Here is a 24,672-nt window from a genome sequence, read left to right as displayed (position 1 = left end):
TGTGGAACCTTCAGGAGGAGGAGCTAGGCTGGAGGAAGTGGGTCACTGGGAGTGGGCCTTGAGTGGAACTTCCTCTTTCTATCCAGTTTCTACTTCCTAACTGTGGATATAATATGACCAACATCCTTCTCCTGGCATCATGCTTTCCTCACTATGATGGATTATATTCCCACAAAGTGTAAACAGAAATAAGCCCACTTAAGGTGCTTCACATCAGGTATTTGGCCAGCACAAGAAAAGTAATTAATACAGACCTAAACATAATTGCATTCCTAAAATGCTGAAGCAATCAAGAGGGGATAAGAAAAGGACAAAGAAAAGAAAAGAGTCTGTCTGAGTCACTCAAAGACAAATGTGGCAAGATTTGTGCCAAGCCAGGGTTCCTAGGCAAAAACTGAAAGGAAGTCAAATACTGGGCTTTTAAGCTTCTGGAACAGATGTTTGCTCACATCTACTCAGGAAAAGTAAGTACATCAGCCTTTCAGCCTTTCTTATAAAGACTTTTCTTTTTTTAATGTTTTATTTATTATTTTTATTTTATGTGTATGGGTATACTGCCTGCCATGTACATATGTGGACCCATGTTGTACAATGTCCACACTGGCAGAGGCAGAAGAGGCTATCAGATCCCCTGGAATTGGAGTTATGGACAGTTGTTAGCTGCCATGTGGGTGCTGGGATTCGAACCCAGGTCTTCTGCAAGAAAAACCAGTGTTCTTAACTAACTGAACCATCTCTCCAACCCCTAAAGACTTTTCTTATAAAAACTTTTCAGTAGAAAAGTACACTGTAACTTCATAATTAATAAATAAAATAATATAATTGAGATGGTTTTCTGAAGCACTTAGTAAAATTGAAAACAAGGTCCATGGTACTTCTTAGAGCAGAATATAAAACTAGTTCAATGTAACAGGTTATATATATACAAATAAAATTAAATTCATCTCTACGTAACAAAATAAGTAACAGAGATATAGATAGCTACAAACAGAAATTTATCAAGAGGAATTAATATTAACTTTTAAATGGATTCATTCTATAGAAGAATGCATTCTAAGACTTAATTATAACACGTTTTATAAAATTTCTGGATCAGTGGGCAAATTTCTTTAAAAATGTAAACAACGACCTTACTAATTTTCTTTTTAAAGACATGTATTACTAAATGAAAAAAGTGTTTTAGAAAAAAAAAAAACAGTATCTATTTTCTTGGGAATTATTAGACTTTGAATAAAAAAACTAATGGCAAGTATACCCTATACATATGAGATTACTAATTATAATGACAGATATATTAAGATACTTCTTATTTTAAATATAAGAGATTTTCACTAGAAAATAATTTCATACAATCATTACTTCTGTACAAACAATTCTTTAACATATTTTAAAATATTGCTTTTAAGTGAAAATACAATAAAAAATGTTGCCTTTCCGTCTATAAATCTCTAAAATTAAGGAAATATGGCATCCAAATACATCAACCCAATACTGAATGAAAAAGTGAGAGCTAAAAATATTCTAAAAGGCATCCACTAAATATAAAAAATGTCTTCTGACTCTTCTATGTGATGGGTATATGTTACCCATCACATAGAAGAGTTAGAAGCTAAGCTAAGGGTATACATGAAATTATTTAATAGACAAATAGCATTAATTATAACTCTTCTGAATCTGTATAGTTTCTGGGGGTGGAAGTGCTTTCGTCTTTGTAGTTCCTGGTACTATCTAAAGGAGGAATATCTTTAATATGCAATAACAGTAAGTAACCATCAATAGTTATTTATACTACTACAGACACTGGAATACACATTTCTGAGACTGAAAATAGGGGGCTAGTAAGAGGGCTCAGTGGATTAAAGTGCTTGTCACCGGGGCTTGAGAGATGGCTCAGTGGTTAAGAAGATTAAATGTTCTTACAGAAGACCCAGGTTCAAATCCCAGCACCCACATGGCAGCTAACAACTGTCCATTACACCAGGCCCAGGGGATCCGACAGCCTCTTCTGTCCACCGCACGCATTACACAACACGATTGCACTTACCTACATGCGAGCAATACACACATACACATAAAATAAAAATAAATAATTTTTTTAATTTTTAATAAATACATGATTAGAAGAAGCATTTCACCATAAATTTAACATATTCAGTAACACACTCCAGAGAAAGAGTACATCTCTTTCAAAATTGGGTGCAAGTTTCTAGGTACACACTTGAATTAATACAGTTATACAATATTAAGCTCAGTATAAGCCCTGTATGACATAAAATTGAATGACTTTTTAACCTTTAAAAAAAGATCTCCATTTCATTTTAGAATATATTGTTCTTGCAGAAAGACTCATTGTTTTTGCTACTAACACTGAGATATTGGCACATGCATTTCTAATCTGTATGTATCTGATTATAACTAGTCATAATCGGTTCCACTCGGATCCTTGGCGCCTGTGTATGTCTATAAAGTCAACGGGTAGATTTCAATGGTAATGTTTATCACCTCTACTTATTAGCATGACATAAATTTCCATGCTTCCTCCTCAAATACATTTTTTTAATTTGTTGATTTGTGAGTGTGTGTGTGTGTGTGTGTGTGTGTGTGTGTGTGTGTATCACACAGAACATCCCAAACCATCTTATTCAACTATACACCCACTTCCCAGATGGCACCCTCCCATAGCCTCCGTCCTCACATTAGAGGCCTTATCCCTTTTACTGTCTACTGTATTGTTGGCACCCCCAGCCCATCCCCACTACTTGCCCTTCTGGTGAATCTAGACAGCCTATCGAGAGGTCTTTGTTTTAGGAGGGTCAGCTGTTCCTCATTTAGCTGCAATCAGTCATCAATATTCCTATAGATAAGATTGGGGTCTGCTGTTCATGTTCCCAGTTCTAGGCTGAGTTACTATCTGGGAGTCCCTTTGGCCACACTGGCATTGTTCCTTGTTACGTAGCCTTTAGCTATGCATATGGATGCTTATAGGCGTAGGAAAGGATTTTCTAAACCAGACATCAATTGCTTAGGAAACAAGGGCAAGAATTAACAAATGGGACCTCATTAAACTAAAAAGCTTCTGTACATCAAAGGAGACAACCAAGGAAGCAAACAGAAAACCCACAGAATAGGAGAAAAATCTTCACCAGCAACACATCCAACATATGATTTATGATGTTTATTGACTTATGTATATTGAACCATCCCTGCATCTCTGGGATAATGCCGACTTGATCATGGTGGATGATCTTTTTGATGTGTGTCTGTATGCGGTTTGTAAGTATTTTGTTGAGAATTTTTGCATCTATGTTCATTAAGGATATGGGTCTATAGTTTTCTGTTTTGGTTGTATCTTTACCTGGCTTTGGTAAAGAGTGATGCTGGCTTCATAGAAGGAATTTGGAAGTGCTCCCTCCATTTCTATCTATTTTTTCTGTGATTTTACATGTGCATTTCTTTTGAAGTTTCTGATTCTTGTATGAGACTCAAGTCTTCAAGTTTATGTCTGCTTCTTTTTGTAAACTTTATGTGTCTTTGTGGTTTGCTTTTTGGGCATAAAAAACTGATTCATCTAAGCTTCCAGTTCTCTCTTTTGATTTCATATTGGAGTGGCCAGATTGCTTTTGTCTTCAGGAGTTCCCACAGAGGCCCAAGTCAGATGAGGATCAGATGCTGTCTGGCTTTCTCCTAAGGTCTGGATCCCTCCAGGAAAGATTTTGGCCTCAGGAATTTGGGGATTGGACTGGCCTGGGAGCCATGTCGAGGAAAGATGCTGGTCTAGGGCAGCTGGTGGTCATGCCACCCAGAGATGCAAAGGAAGATGGGGGTGGGAAGTGGCCCCAAGGGCTCCTGGGGACTACAATGAGTAGCTGAGTTTGTCTGGATACAAAGGATCAGGAGAGGAAAGGTCAGCCCCAGTGTCCAGGAAAGAGGCTGGCAGGTCCTGCAGGCCCAGGGAAGTAGAGGGAGGTGAGGGCATGGCCAGGCACAGAGTGCTCTTGGGGACCCGAGAAGGAACTGAGTTGGTCTGCATGCCAAGGATCAGGAGGCAGTGGTGGTTCCCCTGGTGCCTGGGGTGCCAAGACAAGGAATGGGTTAGGACCCAGGCTAGGAGGAGAGACCAGCAGGGGAGATGGGAGGGTGAATGAGGCTGGGAGAGTCAAGGCACGGAGGGCGCATTCGACTTACCCCGGAGAGAGAGGCCTCCTGGTAGTGATAAGGAACTGAGTTGGTCTAGACGTGAAAGATCAGGGAGCAGTGGTGGTTCCCCATGTGTCTGGGGCACCAAGGCAAGGAATGGGACAGGACCCAGGCTAGGAGGAGAGATCGGCGGGGGAGATGGGAGGGTAAATGAGGCTGGGGGAGTCAAGGCGTGGAGGGCACAATCGACTTACCCCGGAGAGAGAGGCCTGCGGGTCGTGCAGGCCCAAGGAAGCAGAGGGAGGTGAGCAATAAATAAAATATTTTTTTTTAAAAAAAGAGTGTTTGCCACCAAACTTAAGGGCTAAGCTCAATCCCCAGTCCAAAATGGTGGAAGAAGATGACAGATGTGCACACACACAAAATTAATAACTGTAGTATTTTTTTAATGTTTGTTTGCTTTTGATCTTTTGGAGACAAGGTCTTCCTGTAGCCCCAGCAGTCCTGGACCTCACCATGTAGAACAGGCTGGCTTCAATCTCACAGAGACACTTGCCTCTGCCTCCCAAATGTTAGGATTAAAAGCATGCACCACAACACCTGTCCTAATAACTATAATATTTTTATATTGTTATTTAATTCTTTTTGAAAATAGAAGAATTTTCATTTCTTAGGTCTCAGTAAAAGAGAGCATGACTTTCTTGGATTTTGTATAAAATTAGCATATGAGCATAAGATAGATACATTTGGATTTTTTTCCATTCAGAAATTATGAAACAGAAATTAACACATTTTAACAAACACTTACCAGAGAGTGGGGAACCTGAGAAGTTTGCCATACAGGGCAGTGCTGAAAGATGGAATAATTGGTGTAGGTAAGCAGTAAGCTCCACTGCAATCCAAAGATGTCAGTCCTGCCTGGAAACCAAACACCTGAAACAACAGAAAAACAATAAAAAGTTGAGAGTTTTAGTAACCAGAGGATGAAATATGTCAGTATCAACAGCTGCACAATAAATATGTTGCAATTATTTTTTCTCTTTTTTTTTATTTTATGTGTATGAGTGTACTGCCTGCACATATGTGAGTGCACCCATGTAGTACAATCGAGGATGTCAGAAGACAGCTTTGGATTCCCCTGGAACTGGAGTTAAGGATGGTTCATAGCCACGATGTGGGTACTGGGACTCAAACCCAGGTCCTCTGCAAGAGCGGTCAGTGCTCTTTACCGCTGAGCCATCTCTCCAGCCCCATATGTCACTATGTTTAGTCCACTTTGAAAATGAAACACCTAGACAACATGTTTTTCTATTGCACATGGTTTGAAAATAGTTAAATTTCAACACTTTGAATTTAAAAGTAATCTGAAATGGTTGTCTTTAACTTGGTTTCTTCTTACATGACAAATATACAATTATTTAAGAACTTTAAAACACTGGATATAAACCACAGACCAACAGTGAGGAATCCATTTGTGAAGTCCTTTAAATCTTTTCATGAAATCATTTACACGAAACTCCGTGCTCAATGGTGGGGGGGGGGGCAAAATCTTGAATTTAGTATTTTACAATTTTCTTTGTTTGTAACATGAAATTGTATATGAGGTCTCTACTTACAAAGTAAACCTGGACTGGTGAGATGGCTCAGTGGGATAAAGGTCCTTATCACTAAGCCTGAGAACCTGAGTTTGAACCCTGAAACCTTCATGGTGGAAGTGTTGAATCAACTCTTGGAAACTATCCTCTGATCTCCACATGCACTCACACAAGTGGCAAGATTAGTGGCAAGTGCTTTACCTACACTGAGCCATCTCATCAGCCCTAGAATTATATTTTAAATAATTTTTCAACAGGGAGGCAGCTGGGAAGATGCTCAGGAGGTAAAGTATTTGATGCACAAGCACGAGGACCTGAGTTTGTGCCCCCAGCACCCATGTAAAAAGTCAAGCACAGTGGCACATGTCTGTTACCCCAACACAGGAGGATTCCCAAGGGCAAACTGGTCAGCCAGTCCAGTCGATGGAGGAAAACATCAAATGTTAACCTTTGCTCTACAGGCGCAGCAGGTGCGTGTACCCACATGGTTATATAGCAGGAGCACACATGTGAACACACACACACACACACACACACACACACACACAAACTTTAAGAACAAAGAAATTTATTTACTACTCCTAAAGTAAATAGATACTAAGAAACAGGAAAATTCAGTTTCCATACCTTAAGATAACAGTGTACATAGCAATAATGAAGGAGATTGTCAGAAGGCTGAGTAAGGTTGCTGACTACATGTACCAACTGTTCAGCATACATCGGGACAGAATGTTCCAGATTAATTTTATCCACCAATATCTGAATAGATGGTAAAGGTCGAAGAGACTGGAAGTTTGTAGTATTCATGAAGTTACTTGAGTTCTGGAAATAACAGTGTTAATTTTATTTATTTTTATTCATTTATTTACTTTTATTTATTTTAGAACGGCAACTATTGCACACATCCCTCTAAACATACTTAAGACTCCCATATTATACAGTGATAAATCTACTTAGAAATGCCTTTATCTAGAACTCTCATGCAATAATCAAATATGAATGTCTTCTATATTCCTGAAGAATACTTCAACTTTTAAAGAATGTATTTATGTCAAACTATTTTTGGTCTTTTGGCTAATGTTTTTTAATTTTTTAATCCAAAAGAACATTACCACTCCACATTTCCTTCATCATTCCAAAAAGTAAGTGAAAGTCACCAGTGTAAAAATCAAACAAATTATGCAGGAAGGAAAAATATCTAGTCCAAATCATATTTACTAACAATGCATATGTTAAAGCCACAAGAAAGTCCTAGAGAATTCAGAAAGCTTTGGCAGTCACCTTTCTGAGCTCCCAAACACGCACAGGTTAAGTTACAAGATAGCTCAAAATTGCATCCTAGGTGATAAGTACCTCTACCTTTCTGAGAACTAACCTTCCAAATGTCTTCTAACTTCAGTGAAGAACATCAAAAACTTCCATACAGAAGAATATGCAAATATGAGTTCCTTTGTTTTGTCCTATCTTACTTCAATGTCACAAACACTGCCATTCTGCAGTACTAGCCAAAGATAATCTATGCAACAAAGTTTTTCTCTAATCCAGAAAAAACAGTAATGAACATAAGGGTGAATGCAGCACCCTTATTGTTTATGGATCATTAATCATTTTAAAGCTGTTCCCCTGCCAGCCATGGACACAGAAAGGCTCCAATTCCTTCACCTCAGATCCCTGAACTAGCTTCCTAACCCAGACTAGCTAAACACCCTAACATAGATTGCTAAATCCCTACTCAGGTGGTACCCCCTCCCCCATCTTCCCTGGCTCTGGATGAGACACAGACCTGCCTAATCAGAACTCTAGTAGTCAGATTCTGCCCACCATGTCTCTATTCCATTCCTCTCATCCACCCCTACCGTGTCCCCTGCCAGCCTTAGGCTGAGGCAGGCTCCAATTCCTTCATCTCAGATCCCAAACTAGCTTCCTAACCCAGACTAGCAAAAAAGCCTACCACGACCGCTAAATCCCTACTCAGGGGGTCCCCAAACCGAAATCTTCCCTGCCTCTCCTCTGCCCACAATCAGTCTGACAAACCTGCCCAGTGCATACTCTGGTAAGTCAGATCCTGCCCACTGCATCTTTATTCCATTCCTCTCTCCCACCCCCACCCTATCCCCCACCATCCTTTGACCTAGGCAGACTCCAGTTCCTTCACAAGAACAAACCAACCCCAAACTTAGCAGACAAGAAGAAATAACAAAAATCAGAGCAGAAATTAATGAAATAGAAACAAAGAAAACAATACAAAAAAATCGTTGCATCTAAGATCTGGTTCTTTGACAGACCCTTAGGCCAGTTAACCAAAAGAAAAAGAGTAAATCCAAATCAACAAAATCAGACACAAAAGGGGAACCATCACAAAAGGCACCCAAAAATCCAGAAAATTGTATGGGAATACATTAAAAATCTATACTCCACTAAATTTGAAAATCTAAAAGAAATGGATGAATTCAACACCAAAATGGATGAACAGCACCAAAATCAAACCAAGACGAGAACAACAACCTAAGCAGACCTATAAAAAATAAGGAAATTGAAACAGTAATACAAAACTTCCTGACTAAAGAAAGCCCAAGCCCAAATGGATTCTCAGTAGAATTCTACCAGACAGTCAAAGATCTACAATCAAAGTTCTTAAATTATTCAAAAAGATAGAAACAGAGGGAGAACTCCCAAATTCCTTCTATGAAGCCAGTGCTACTCTAATACCAAAACCAGGTAAAGAGACAGCAAACAAAACTATAGACCCATATCTTTAATGAACATAGATGCAAAGATATCCAACAAAATACTCACGAACCGCATATAAACATACAAAAAAAGATCATCCACTATGATCAAAAAGGCTTTATCCCAGAGATGCAGGCATAGTTCAATATATGTATGTCAATAAATGTAATAAAACATATAAATAGACTGAAAGACAAAAACCACATGGTCATCTCAATAAATGCAGAAAAAGCCTTTGACAAAATCCAACATGCGTTTATATTAAAAGTCCTACAAGGAACTGATCTGGAAGGAACTGATCTGGAGGGAACATACCTCAGCATAATTAAACTTATATACAACAAACCCACAGCCAACAACATTCTAAATGGAAAAAAACTGGAAGCATTCCCATTAAAATCAGGAACCTGACAGGGCTGTCCATTATGTCCACTCCTTTTCAATATAGTGCTCAAAACTCTTGAAAGAGAAGTGAGACAAGAGAAGGAAATTAAAGGCATACAAATTGGAAAAGAAGAGGTCAAATGATCTCTATTTGCGGATGATATGATATTATACATGCAAGATCCCAAAATTCCACTAGAAAATTGTAAAAAATGATTATTACTGTCAGAAAAGTTGTAGGTTACAAAATCAACTTAAAAAAATCAGTAGCCTTTCTATAAACCAATAACAAGCAATCAGAAAAAGCATTTGGTGAAACCCTCCTATTCATAGTAACTTCAAAAATATATTTAGGGAAAACCTAACTAAAGATATTAAAGAGCTCTACAATGAAAATTTCAAATCGCTAAAGAAAGAGATAGAGGTAGACACTAGGAGATGGAAAGACCTACCATGGTCATGGATTGGTAGAATCAATATTGTGAAAATGACCATCTTACCAAAAGCAATTTAGATTCAATGCAATCCCAATCAAAATACCCACATATTCTCTGCACAGTTTGAAAAAAATCATCCTAAAATTCATCAGATATCACAAATGACCCCAGATAGCCACAGCACTGTTGAACAAAAAGAATAATGCTGGGAGAATCCCAATACCAGGTCTCAGATTATATTACAGAACTATAGTCATAAAAACGACATGGTACTAGCACAACAATAGACATGTAGATCAATGGAACATAACAGAAGTCCCAAACATGAGTACATGGAATTTAAGCCATCCGATATTCAATAATCTTGCCAAGAACACACAACAGAGGAAAGACAGCATCTTCAACAAATGGTGCTGGAAAAACTGGATGTCCACCTGCAGAAGAATGAAATTGGAGCCTTATCTTTCACCCTACACAAAAGTCAACTCCAAATTGATCAATGACCTCAATATAAAACTGAAACTGCTAGAAGAAAACATAGGAAGTACCCTCCAAGATATAGATATAGGAAAGGGCTTTCTAAATCGGATACCAGCTGTGCCAGCATTAAGGTCAACAATCAATAAGTCGGACCTCATTAAGCTACAAAACTTCTGTGCAGCAAGAGACAACCAAGGAAGGGAAGAGGAAACTCACTGAGTGGGAGAAAATCTTTACCACCTACACACCCAACAGAGGATTAATAGCCAGAATATACAAAGAACTCAAAAAACAGAGAAATAAGAAAATAATAACCCAATAAAAAGATTGGCTATAGACCTCAACAAAGAGCTCTCAAACAAAGAAATAAAAATGGCAAAGAAGGTCCCACAGGCCTCTCTCTCTGAGGAGCACTGCTTCTGGGCCTGGCCCTGCCCTCACCTCCCTCCGCTTACTGGGGCCTGCAGGACCCTTAGGCCTCTCTCCTCCCCAAAGGCCTCTCTCTTTGGCCCTCCGCCTTGACCCCTCCAGCCTCATTCACCCTCCCATCTCCCCTGTGGGTCTCTCCTCCTAGCCTGGGTGGGTCCTGTCCCATTCCTTGTCTTGGCGCCACATACACCTGGGGAGCCACCACTGATTCCTGATCCTTTGCATCCAAACCAACGCAGTGCCTTCTCTGGAGCCCAGGAGCACTGCTTCTGGACCTGGCCCCGCCCTCACCTCCCTCTGCTTTCCTGGGCCTGCAGAACTTGCAGGCCTCTATCCAACCCGCAGGCCTCTCTACGGGGTAAGTCCATCGCAGAGATCTTTTTGAAAGGTTAAAACCTCATTTAATTTTATGTCTTATAGGGTTTATACTGAGTAAAATACTATATAACTGTAACAATTCAACTGTAAACCTCAAAATTTACAGCCAATTTTGAAAAAGATGCATCTTAGCTCAGAAAATTGTTATTGAATATGTCAATGCAGTTGTAATGAAATGCTTCTTCTAAGTATGTGGTTATTAGTTTTTTAAAAATCTGAAAAAAAATACAAATATAAAAAAAAGTCAAAGAAGTACCTTAAAAAGTGCTCAACAATCTTAGTAATTAGAGAAATGCAGATTAAAACCACTTTAAGATTCCATGTTACTCCAGTCAGAGAACAAAAGACTCCAAATGCTGAAGAGGATGTTGAGAAAAAAGAACACTCACTCACTCTTAGTAGGAATGCAAACTGGTGAAACCACTATGGAAAGCAGTGTGGCTAACTCTCAAAAAAACTGAAAATGAACCTACCATATGATCTAGTGATACCACTCCTTGGTATATACCAGACGGACTCATCCTACTGTACAGATACCTGTATATCCAGGTTTGTTGCTGATCTCTTCACAATAGCTAAGAAATGGAAACAACCTAAATGTCCCTCACCTGATAAATGGATAATGAAAATGTGGTACATTTATACAATGAAGATCTACTCAGCAGTAAGATGAAGCTATGAAATTTGCAGGTAAATGGATAGAAGTTGAGAGTGTTAGACTAAGTGAAGAAACACAAAAGCACAAAAGCAAGCAACATATGTTCTCCCTCATTTGGAGATTATAGCATCAATCCCTTATATGTGAGTACATACATTCTGATTTAACACCAGGAGTCAGAAAAATGGAAAGGATACATGGAGGTAAAGAAAAAGAAAGACTCTGAGAGGAGGATATTAGGGAACAGATGTTACCAGGTGGTAGGTGGGGAAACTGGGAGCGTTTGGCCAGGAGGAGAGGAGGGAGAGATATGCAAGGAGCCAAGCTGGGGGTGGGGGCTGGGGGGAGATAAGGAGAGGGGGATGGTGGGAGGTAGGTGTTAGTGGAGGGAGAATTGGTAGGATGGGGGCGCTGGGACTGGGGAGGGAGGAGGGAAACAGAATAGGAGGAAAAAGAGTAGAGATGAATGAATCTTGGGGAAATGTGATGCCCTCAAAACTCCTTGAGAAATGCTTATATAGTGTCTGAACATTAGTCCTTATGTATACTTTGGACCTGCTTGGCAAGTGCCAGACAGAAGAGACCTCCCTTTGAGTGGTTGGTAAGAGTGGTCCACAAAACTCCCCCCAAAACACAGGCTATTGCCAAACCTCTTGGTTATCTCCCAGGACTAGTAGATAAGACCCTACAGCTGAAGACAGGACATACTTCGGATACAGGACTTGAAGTAATGGAGCAGGAATTGACCTGGAAGCCTTCTAACCAAAATTTGGCTATCATAATGCTACATGATAATATGCAAACTGCCAAGGGAATAAACAAGCAATGGTCCAACATAGCCCTAAAGCCTTATAACCATAAAGACTGGCATGGCAAACTACTGCTATTGGTGCAGTAGTGGCACTGTTATCTATGGGGCAATCAACAACTATCTAATTGAACTTAAAGCCCCTTCACTGGGAGTAAACTCATAGGTGACACTGTAAGCTCTGTCAAATATATATAGAAGAGGAGGACGTAGATCCTAGAGAAAATCCTATCTCTTTCATATCTCTAGACAAATGAAATTTCTTACCATATGCTAAATATCGATCCTTGTATTTATAGACAAGCATACTGTATACCACTCATCAAAGAAGCTTTTTTTTTTGAAACAGATGGAGGCTACTGCAGAATTGAACAACTGGTCAAACACAGAGAATATATGTCTGAGAGATGTCCAGTACCACGTGACACATCTACAGTTGAAGCTCTACAACTAAGGCTCAAGGAACAGAGCAGAACAAGGGGTAGAGAGAAAACTAATGTATCCTTCTACTCTCACCAATAAAGCTTCCTTATACAACCGAGTGTGATGCACACAGAAAACCACAACTGGCCAGCTTTTAAAGAATAAGAGACTACAGAGTGTGTATCACTGGATAGGACTCCTATTTTGAACCTCACACACCCATGGCTCAGGGACCATTGCAGAAGAGGGGCAAAAAGATTGTAAGAGTCAGGGCTGGTTCATGAACACAGGGAAACAGAGGTTTTCAGGCCACTGGAAGCTTGCATATGTGTATTTGTGGCAATGGTGGCACTGAGCACAGGACCCCATGCCAAATCAATTAAACAAGGGCCCAGAGAGGAGGAGAGAAATGGGTGGCAAGCCAGCCCTAGACTGAGAACTACTAGAAACTGATTGCTACTGGGTGAGAGAGATTATGCCTTACATATGATCACTAGATGGATTGACTAGACTCCAGTGGACAAATTTACACCAAAGGGCATCTAGGTACAATTGCTTGACTGGATAGGACTTACCATGTATGGTGTAATACATTATTTCCAGTGGAGGGATGGGGAAGGTATGGTTGGGGGAGGGAGTCTAAATTTGATTAAAAACTGTTATATAAAAAAACAAAAGCTCAATATAAAAACTTTTAAAAAATAATTTTGAAACTACTTTCTATCCCGTTATTGCTTTGCTTTACTTTCTAAATGATTTTACTTTGGATTACTATAAAAAATAACATACAAGGCATACAAATCTTTAGGCAGAGCTCAATGAGTCTTTATAACTACCATCTGAAGACATCTGGAATGCTATCTGGTTCCCTTTCCAGGTAACACAATACTACTGGGAGATAACCAATATTCTCACTTCAATCAGTGCAGCTCAGTTCTGTCCCTTTCTAATGTCATATGATGGAAATACACAGTACATACTCTTTGATTAAACATTTGTTGGAATCATATATGTTCCTCATTCCTTAATCAGACATATCTAATACTATGAAGTAGTTCTCTTTATTTCTGATAATATTCCTTATCTTAAAATTTTTCAATGAAGTTATGAGGGTTAAAGTACACATGAAATAATCACAATATCTTAACCTTAAGAGTGCTTTCCTATTAATTTTTTCATTAACTTAATTTTAATTGGTTCTGGTTTGGATATAACTCATAATCTTTACTAGGCAGCCAACATCATAGAACATTATCTTCTTCCAAAGTGAGTTAACTGCTCTTCAGCAGACAGACCAAATATAAGCAAATCATCCTGGTCTCATTCAGGACCAGAACTGGGCTTTTTAGGGATAATCCACTTCTATCTGTACTTACTCTAATGTGCTACCCTCAAAAGTTCTAAAGAAAAGTAGCAAGTGCTTACTTCACAGGGCTTAATCCTAATGGTTGATACCCAATACCATGTACATAGTGAAATTTCTACTTTGCTCTTTCAATGCTGTTTTCAGATAGATTTCCTAATAGTTTAAGCTGCACTTAGACAGCTTAGGAGTTAGCTAACAATATGAAAGGAATTTCATGCAGATTTGGGGCCAACTTCTAAGTGAGATCTCCTTATTAGCAATTTTCCCTTTGAAAATTGTTATAGTTAAAGAACAAGTCCATGACTTGAGACTATCTCAACAAAAACAGTCAAAACTGAGAAGCACAGTAAAAAAATTACAAGTATTTAAAACTGTATAACAAAACTATACATAGATAAATCATGTGCAAACTACAGGCAATTCAAAAACAAAATTAAAGACCTTTAAAAAAGCCAAAGACATTAAGTGAAACAGAAAGAAAATCCTATAAACAATTCAATGCCCTGAATTTGGTATCTAGATGAAATGAGTCAATTCCTAGCACAAGTATGGCCAAAACCTCTAAAAAGAAGTACAACGAAAACATGGGAAGAATTAATAACCTAGACTTTGCTATAAATTAAAAGTTCTCTGTGAAAGATACTTTTAGGAACATGATAAGCCACAGACTGAGGAAAAGTACTTGGGAAAAACACATCTGATTAAAGAACTATTGGGGCTGGAGAGATGCCTCAGTTATTAAAAGCACCAACTGCTTTTGCAGAGGACCTAGGTTTAGTTCTCAGCACCCACATGGAGCCTAACACCCATTTGTAACTCCAGTTACAAAGGCTCCAACATCCTCTTCTGACCTCTGTGAACACTGTATGCACATCATATACTTACAATGCAGGTAAAAAACTCATACACATAAAATAAAAATCAATAAAGAAAAAATTAAAATAAAGAACTATTATCCAAAATATGCAAGGACTCTACAAGTCAGTATTAAAACAGGTAAAACTATTAAAACATGAGCAACACATCTGACAAGACACCCCACCAAAGGAAGGTTAATAAGCAAATGAAAAGGTGTTCCACATCTTATGTCATCAGGGAAATGCAAAGCAAAATGAGATGCTACAACACACCTATTGGAACTGACAAAACTGTACTACCAAACTTCAATAATAATGTGAAATTTGTCATTGTGCCTATGTAAGTTTGCCACTCACTCACTTTCCAAATTCTCCACCTATACAAAGTCTTCCAATGTAATCATGCTACTTCTTTTTTTTCTAATATTTTATTTATTATTTTTATGTTATGTGTATATGTATGCGTGTATTGCCTGTGTGTAGGTAAGTACACCCGTATCGTGCAATTCCTGTGGAAGACAGAAGATGCTGTCGGATCCCCTGGAACTGGACTTACGGACAGTTGTTAGCTGACATGTAGGTGCTGGGATTCGAACCTGGGTCTTCTGAAAGAACAGTCAGTGTTCTTAACCACTGAGCCATCTCTCCAGCCCCTCATGTTACTTCTTAAAGAAAGCAATGCTAATAAAAATATTTTTAAATTAAAAAAAATTGAAAGACAAAAATTCTAAAACTCTGTCAGCATCAAATGCTAACAGGGATGTGGATCAAGAAGAATGTTCATTCATTGCTCACGGGGATGCAAAATCATATGAGTACATCAGAAGACGGTTTAGCAGTATCTTACAAAACCAAAAATACTCTTGCCATACAAGCCAGCATTTCTTTTCACTGGTATTTACTCAAGGGAGTTGGAAGTTTATATCCACACGAAAACCTGCGCAGATGTTTAAAAGCAGCTTCATTCACCTCCCAAAACTTAGAAACAAGATATCCTTCAGTGTATGTTAATATATCTATCATCTCATTGCACAGTCAAAAAAGTCCAGGGCAAGCGGGGCATGGTGGCACATGCCTTTAATCCCAGCACTCAGGAGGCAGAGGCAGGTGGACCTCTGTGAGTTCAAGGCCAGCCTGGTCTACATAGTGAGTTCCAGGACAGCTGGGGCTACAGGGAGACCCTGTCTCAAAAAGCCCAAAAAGAAAAAAGTCTAGGGCAACAGCTCTTAGTATCATGATACTTAACACAAATCCTAGTGATGAAAGCAAGATTCTACCACAGCAGAGCTAAGCCTTGGTATGGTATAATATTCTGTGCTAATCATAAGCTCTTCCCCCATCTTACAAAGATCTACTAAAACAGTGTTTCTCATTCATGTTCTCATCATGGGGAAAGCTGACAAGACAGTTTCTTATTGGCTTCTCTCATAAAGGTAGAAAATGGGATTTTCTAACTACCATTCAGGTTTTTGTTTGTTTGCTTTTTGGGTTTTTTTGTTTTGAATTGATATAATTTTTTTTTTTGGTCTTTTTGAATCAGGGTCTCCTTGTAGCCCCAGCTGTCCTGGAACTCACTATGTAGACCAAGCTGGCCTTGAACTCACAGAGATCCACCTGCCTCTGCCTCCCAACTGCTGGGACTATAGGCGTGCACCACCACACTCGGCTAACTACCACTCTTTTAAGAGTACAGTGGGAGGGCTTGGAGAGATAGCTCAGCAGTTAGAACTGACTGCTCTTGCAAAGAACCGGGGTTCCATTCCCAACACCCACATGGTGGCTAAGGACCGTCCATAACTGCAGTTCCAGGGATTCCAATGCCTTCTGGCCTCCCTACGCACTGCACAACATGGGTGGACTTACACACATGCAAGTAATACACTTATACACATAAAATAAAACTTTTTTTAAAAAGGGTACAGTTGGGGGAACTATGAAAAACTTAGCTGCCATATGAGAAAACACATGCCCAACCATTCACGATATAAGTTACTTGGCCCTTTAATTGCAATATTGTCATATGGGACAGAAGAAGTTGACACTATTATTGATTTTGCATTGGTTATACAGGTCAAAAGTAAACTCGCCTGAACCTTTGATTTCTTAGTCCCTAAATCTATATATAAGCTTGCTTGAAAATAAACTTTCTTCAGCTTTTCAGAAAAGAAAAAGAATTAAAGATACAAAGCAAATGCCTAAGGTAATATAGCAATGTGCTAGATAACTTCCGTTTTCAACCTGACACACCTGGGTTGAGGGAGCCTCAACTGGGGAATTGCCTCCATTGGACTGGCCTGTGGCCATGCCTATGGGGCATCTTCTTGATTATTGAGTGAAGTGGAAGGGCACAGCCCATTGTGGATGGTGCCACCCCTGGGCAGGTGAGCCTGTGGCACATAAGAAAACAGGCTGAACCTGGCATGGTGGCACACACCTTTAATCCCAGCGCTTGGGAGGCAGAGGTTGGCGGACCTTTGTTGAGTTCAAGGCCAGCCTGGTCTACATAATGAGTTCCAGGACAGCTGGGGCTACAAGGAGATCCTGTCTCAAAAAGACAAAAACAAAAGAAGAGGAAAAAGAAAGCAGGCTGAGCATGGGACAGAACAAGCCAGTAAGCAGTATTCCTCCATGGCCTGTGCTCCAGCTCCTGCCTCCAGGTTCCTACCCTGAGTTCCTACCTTGGGCTCCCTCACTGATGAACTGTAACCCTGGAGATATAAGCTGAATAAACCCTTTCCTCCCCAAGGTGGTATTGGTCAGAGTGTTTTGTCACAGCAATGGAGAAACAAGCTAGAACAAACAGTATATGGTCTCATTTCTGGAGGCCGATACACATCAACATTACTTTACACGACCCTAGCTTACGTTTATTGTATTAATTGGGGGGGGGGAAGGGGTCTTTTTGAAGCAGGGTCTCCCTGTTAGAACCAGCTGGCCTAGAACTCACTATGTAAATCAGTCTGGCCTTGAACTCACAGAAATCCACCTGCCTCTGCCTCCCAAGTACTAGGACTACAGATGTGTGCCACCATGCCTGGCCTTATTTTATTAAAATATTTTTTTAATGATACCTTCTAAGAATCAGCAACCACAATTACATTGTTTTTGCTCTATCATGGAGAACTATACAACCAAACTTTCCTTTAATAACCAAAATTATGCATGCATCAAAGGAAAAAGATTACTGAATTGCAAATATACCTTTTCTCCCATAATGACAGGAAGTAAATGGTCAAGCAAATTAAATTCAGCCAGGAAAATTGTGCAGGTGCATTTGAGGACAGTAATGCTTGTATGTCGAGTAGGACTATATTCCTCCAGAGAAGCCACTTCTTCAGGATTCAGTACTGTTTCCTTTTCATCTTTACTTTCTAAAATGAAAATAATGAAAATTTAGTAAAGAATATTTTTAAAAAATTAATTTTTCTAAACAATTTAAAAATTACTCAATTTCTCAAATTCTTAAACAGTGAAGCAGTCACAAATTACTCTAGATATACATACAGAAGTCTTTACTATATAAAACTTAAATTTTTTAAATACTTCTTTTCAGAAATTCCTAATTTCTTTTTTAAAAGACTAGCAAGGCCTAGAGACATGGCTCAGCGGTTAAGAGCACTGGCTGCTATTGTAGAAGACCTACATTCTGAACCCAGCATCCACATGGCAGCTAACAACCATCTGTAACTCCAGTTCCAGGGGATCTGATGCCCTTGTCTGACTTCCAAGGGCACTGCACGACATGAATGCACTTACATACATGGCAGGAAATGCACCCATACACATAAAATTTTAAAAATAATAAAAAACAGAATATCAACTCTCTAGTCATCAAAGTATCAAAAGGACAATGGAAAGGCAAGACACAAAAGGGAGAAAAGTATTTGCCACAGACAAATACCCTGATAAAGCTCTGTATAGATGGAGACAAGGAGATCTCCACAAAGGCAGATATTTTCAAATATTAAAAACCTAAAAACAGAGGGTGGGTTTGGACCTCCCATTGGTGGAGAGGCTCGGATCTCAGAAGACCTCCACAGAGTACCAAGTTCTGGCCTGAGAACTCAGGGAACTTGGAGTCCAGCATCCTGCCTCCACAAGGTAGTGAGCTTCCTCTAATTGCATACCAAGCCCCCCTACCTGGTATTTCTTGAGGCCCCACCCAAGGCCCCAGGACAGATCAGGCTTTGGTAGGCTAAGGCTGAGATACTAGCAGATAGCCTGAGAGGGTGGCTATCTGTAGTACTCTGATCTCAGCACACCTACATAGAGTGCCCGCTCTGATTTTAGCAGACCACCAAAGAGTGCCGAGTTCTGGCCTCCCTCTGGCCTCCCTCGGGCAGAGGGCCTGAGAATGCAGGGGACTGACTGAAAGCCCATGGATCCTGCCTCCACATGGTGAAGAAAGCCTGAGTATACCTGACTGGAACCTGAATTGGGCTCTGTGGGTACTCCTCAATAGCTGATCTGAAGCCATTAGTTCCCTCCAAATTGAATCTGAAAGAACCTGAACCTGTACCAACCAGGATTACATAACCAAAGACGAAAGGACCTAGATACCGCAATAATACAAAAAGAAGTACACTTCAACTTAATAATGATATCAGAATCATAACAAAAGAGATTCACATGCCAAAATCACAATGAAAGAATAATAAAATGGAAACGCCGCCAAAGCACTATGTCCCCATGAAACTCCACCAACCTGTAGAAGAGCTCTACAAGGAGAACCCCCTAGAGATAACCCAGGGCACTGAATTTAAAAGATCATAAACATGATCAAGGAATTCAATGAAATTAAAGAACACACAAACAAACAAATCAAAGAGTTAAAAGATAGGGATAAACTGAATGAATTCACAAAAGAGACAGAAACACTGAAGAAAACTCAGGCATAAATGGAGAAGGAAGTGCAAAACTCAATAACCCAACTTGAAACAACAGGGGAAAGCCTCACAGGTAGAATAAATAAAATGGAAAACACAATATCAACACTGGAGGATAAAGTTGAAGAACTGGACCACTCAAGCAAAGATGATGGAAAATATTTTAAAATCACAGGAATGGAATATGCAAGAGATGAAAAGACCAAATCTACAGATCATAGGAATAGAGGAAGGAGAAGAATTTCGGGTTAATGGTGTTGATAAGATTTTAAACAGGATTGTAGAAGAGAATTTCCCAAAATTAAGGAAAGACATCCACATACAAATACAGGAAGCAAACAGAACGCCAAATAGACAGGATCAGAAAAAGAAACTCCCCAGGACACATCATAGCAAAAACACTAAATGTACAGAACAAAGAGAGAATACCAAAAGGAGCAAAAGAAAAACAAGTCACATACAAAGGAAAGTCCATCAGAATTACAACTGACTTATCAATGTGAACTATGAAAGCCAGAAGAACCTGGACTAAGGTATTTCCAGTTCTACATGACAATAAATGCCATCCCAGAATACTATACCCAGCAAAAATATCTATTATACTTGAGGGGCAAAGAAAAATCTTTCATGACACGAATAGCCTGAAAGAATACATGTCCACAAAACCAGTCCTTCAAAGAATACTTGAAGCAATACAGACAGTGGAGAGAGAAACAAATATACCCCAGTGGCAACAAAAGAAAATAAATAAAAGTATAATCTAGGAAACACAAAATTAGAGAAAAAAAAAACAGCAATCAAAATGATGGCAACGAATACACATCTTTCAATAATAACCTTAAATATCAATGGACTTAAATCCCCAGTCAAAAGACACAGGCTAAGCGAATGGATTAAGAAACAAAATCCATCCCTTTGCTGTCTGCAAGAAACCCATCTCACCTTCAAGGACAGGCACTACCTTAAGGTAAAAGGATGGAAAAGAATATTCCAAGCATATGGCACTAAGAAAAAAGCAGGGGTTGCAATTTGAATATCTGACAAAATAGACTTCAAGGTAAAACCAATCAGAAGAGATAAAGAGGGTCACTTCATTCTGATCAAAGGAACCAAGAACATATTACAATCCTTAATATATATGCACCAAATTCTGGTGCACCCAAATTCATAAAAACATCATTACAGAACTTTAAGACACAGATTAACCCCAACTCAGAAATAGTAGGGGATTTCAATACCCCACTTTCACCATTAGACAGGTCAACTGGAAAAAGTATAAACAGAGAGACATCTGAATTAAATGATACCATACATCAAATGAACCTAATAGGTATCTTTGGAATATTCCACCCAAGCACCAAAGAATACATGTTCTACGCAGCACACCAATGGAACTTTTTCAAAAATTGACCACATACTGGGCCACAAAAAAAACCTCAACAAATACAAAGATGCTGAAATAATTCCATGCAATCTATTGGACAACAATGCAATAAAACTCAAAATCAACACTGGACAAAGCCCTACTCACTACACGAACTCATGGCTGGCGATTGAACAACACACTCCAAAACAATGAGTGGGTCAAAGGAGAAATTAAGAAAGAAAAGAATTCCTGGAATTCAACAAAAAGGATAATACAACACAACACAACCTTTGGGACACATTAAAAGCAGTCCTAAGAGAGAAGTTTATAGTTCTAAGTGCCTACATTAAAAAATCAGAAAGAGCTCAAATAAATGACCTAACACTACAACTCAAAACACTGGAAAGGCAAGAACAAATGAAACCCAAACCCAGCAGGAGAGAATAAATAACAAAAATCAGAGCACAAATTAATGAAATAGAAACAAAAACAATACAAAGAATCAAAGAATCTAAGAGCTTGTTCTTTGAAAAGCTAAACAAGATAGACACCCTGTTAGCTCAGTTAACCAAAAGAAAGAAAGAAAGAGCAAACCCAAATCGACAAAATCAGAGATGAAGGGAAAACATCACAACAGACACCCAAAAGATCCAGACCATTATAAGGGAATATTTTTAAAACCTAAAAATTACTAAATCTGAAAGTCTAAAAGAAATGGATGGATATCTGAAATCATGGGAACTTCCAAAGTTAAACCAAGAAGATATCAACAGTTTAAACAGACCCATAACATATAAGGAAATGGAAACAGTAATACAAAATCTCCCAACTAAAAAAAGTCCACGCCCAGATGGATTTACAAAAGAATTTACCAGACATTTAAATTATTCAAAACAATAGAAGGAGAACTCCCAAATTTTTCTATGAAGCCAGCATCATTCTAATACCCAAACTGGGTAAAGACACAACCAAAAAAAGAAAACTATAGACCCATATCCTTAATGAACATAGATGCAAAAATTCTCAACAAGACACTTGCAAATCACATACAGACAGACATCAAAAAGATCATTCACTATGATCAAGTAGGCTTTATCCCAGAGATACAGGGATGGTTCAACACAAGTCAATAAATGTCATTAATCGTATAAATGGACTCAAAGACAAAATCCACATTGTTATATCAATAGATGCAGAAAAGGCTTTTGATAAAATTCAGCATGCATTTATATTCAAAGTCCTAGAAGGAACTGGACTGGAGGGAGCATACCTCAACATGATTAAAGCTATATACAACAAACCCACAGCCAATATCATTCTAAATGGAGAAAAACTGGAAGCATTCCCATTAAAATCAGGAACCAGACAAGGATGTCCATTATCTCCACTCTTTTTCAACGAAGTGCTTGAAACTCTTGCTAGAGCAGTAAGACAGGAGAAGGATTAAAGGAGTACTGATTGAAAAAGATGAGATCAAACTATCACTTTTTGCAGATGATATGATACTATACCCAAGAAATCCCAAAAGTTCCACCAGAAAACTCCTAGAACTAATCAAAACTTTCAGTATACTGACAGGTTATAAAATCAATCTACAGAAATCAGTAGCCTTTCTATATACCAACAAGCAATTGGAGAAAGAATACAGGGAAATGTTCCCCTTCATGATTGCTGCAAAAAAAATTAAAATATCTTAGAATAAATCTGACCAAAGACACCAAAGATCTCTACAATGAAAATTTTAAATCATTAAAGAAAGAGATTGAGGAAGACACCAAGAGATGAAAGGACCTCACATGTTCATGGATTGGAAGAATTAATATTGTTAAAATGACCAACCTACCAAAAGCAATATATAGATTCAATGCAATCCTAATCAAAATCCCCATGACATACTTCACAGAATTACAAAAATCCATCCTTAAATTCATATAGAGGCACAAAAGACCCCAAAGAACCAAAGCAACCCTGAGCACAAAGGGCAACGCTGGGGGGATTACTATACCAGATCTCAAAGTATACTACAGAGGCACAGGCATAAAAACAGCATGGTACTGGCACAAAAACAGACACATAGATCAATGGAACATCATTGAAGGCCCAAATCCAAATAAAGGCAATTTCAGCCACCTGATATTTGACAAAGGTGCCAAGAACACACAATGAAGGAAAGACAACGTCTTCAACAAATGGTGCTGGCAAAACTGGATCGCCCCCTGTAGAAGAATGAAACTACATCCTTATCTTTCACCTTGTACAAAAGTCAGCTCCAAATGGATCAAAGACCTCAATGTGAAACTGGAAACCCTGAAACTATTAGAGAAACTCTTAGAAGAAAACATTGGCAATAACCTACAAGATATAGGTGTAGGAAAGGATTTTTTAAACTGGACATCAATTGCTCAGGAAACAAGCTCAAGAATCAACAAATGGGACCTCATTAAACTAAAAATACAGCATACAGCAAAAGAAGTAATCAGAAAAGTGAAGAGAAAACCCACAGAATGGGAAAAAATCTTCACCAGTCACATATCTGACACAGGTTTAACATCTAGAATATATAAAAAATTCAAAAAACAAAGAATCAAGAAACCAAATGACCCAATTAAAAGATCTAAACAGAGAGCTCTCAAAGGAAAAAATAAAGGTGGCTAAGAAACATCTCAAAAAGTGTCCAACATCCTTAGTAATTAGGGAAATGCAAATTAAAACCACCCTAAGGTATCACCTTACCCCAATCAGACTGGCTAGGATCCAGAGAACAAATGATATCAAATGTTGGTGAGGATGTGGAGAAAAGGGAATGCTCAGTCGCTGCTGGTGGGATTGCAAACTCACGCAGCCTCTATGGAAAAAGTGTGGCGAACTCTTAAAAAACCAAAAAGGAACCTATCATATGACCCGGTGATACCACTCCTTGGCATATACCCAAAGGACTCATCCTATTGTAGAAATACTTGTACAATCACATTTGTTGCTGCTCTTTTCACAATAGCTAAGAGATGGAAGCAACCTAAGTGTCCCTCAACTGACGACTGGTTAACAAAAACGTAGTATATTTACACAATGGAGTTCTATTCAGCAGTAAATTAAGATGAAATAATGAAATTTGTAGGTAAATGGATGGATCTAGAAACTGTTCTACTAACTTAAGTAACAAAGACTCAGAAAAACAAACGATGTATGTTCTCCCTCATATGTGGCTCCTAGCACCAAATCCTTTTAAATTACAAGTCCTTTTAATAAGATGATGCTATACAGTACTACCTTCTGCATGAAATAAATACCATCATCATGACTTCGGCTGAGCCTGATCACTAAACATAGTCACAATTGGGCTTGTTGAAGGTTGTGCCAAGCAGGGTCTCTGGACCCTCACCTGAGTATCCAGCCACTCTTCCCAGCCAACTAGCCCAGCCTTGGAAGACAAAAGAAAAATGAGGAAGAACCCAATAGAGGGATGCTTTTGGAAGCCCTTGTCAAGAAACTCCAATGGACTGTCAAATGAACATTTGAAAATTGCCCTGTTCTGACTTTGTTCTAGTTCCCTGTCTAGAACTTGTAATGCTAATTACTCTTGCCTTTACTTCTCCTTCACATCTCCTATTCATGATTCAAGGACTTTCTTTTCCCTTTAGAGACAAGAGTTTTGCAATTTGGGAGTCTTTTTAGATAGACCCACTGGAGGGGTACTCCAATTGCCTCACCCTGCATCCCTGTTCAGCATGGAAAGAGGCG

The 24,672-nt window shown here is 38.9% G+C and overlaps 1 protein-coding gene across 11 annotated transcripts in view; it reads right to left on the bottom strand.

The window, feature by feature from the left end:
* Positions 1-24,672, bottom strand: part of Vps13b (vacuolar protein sorting 13 homolog B) — a 723,076-nt gene that overhangs the window by 624,031 nt on the left and 74,373 nt on the right. For all 11 annotated transcript variants that reach the window (XR_003849285.1, XM_029562767.1, XM_029562766.1 and 8 more), the window contains exons 14-16: positions 17,884-18,053; positions 6,360-6,554; positions 4,946-5,070 (exon numbers count right to left, since the gene is read on the bottom strand). Coding sequence is in view for 10 of the 11 variants with exons in the window: in XM_029562767.1 (XP_029418627.1) it covers positions 4,946-5,070; positions 6,360-6,554; positions 17,884-18,053 (490 nt within the window). In the remaining variant the exon portion in view is untranslated. The remainder of the gene's footprint in view (positions 1-4,945; positions 5,071-6,359; positions 6,555-17,883; positions 18,054-24,672) is intronic.

The sequence above is a fragment of the Nannospalax galili genome, unplaced genomic scaffold (assembly GCF_000622305.1).
Source record: "Nannospalax galili isolate Female #2095 unplaced genomic scaffold, S.galili_v1.0 scaffold334, whole genome shotgun sequence".
NCBI lineage: Eukaryota > Metazoa > Chordata > Mammalia > Rodentia > Spalacidae > Nannospalax > Nannospalax galili.
This window is presented reverse-complemented; position numbering and strand designations above follow the sequence as displayed.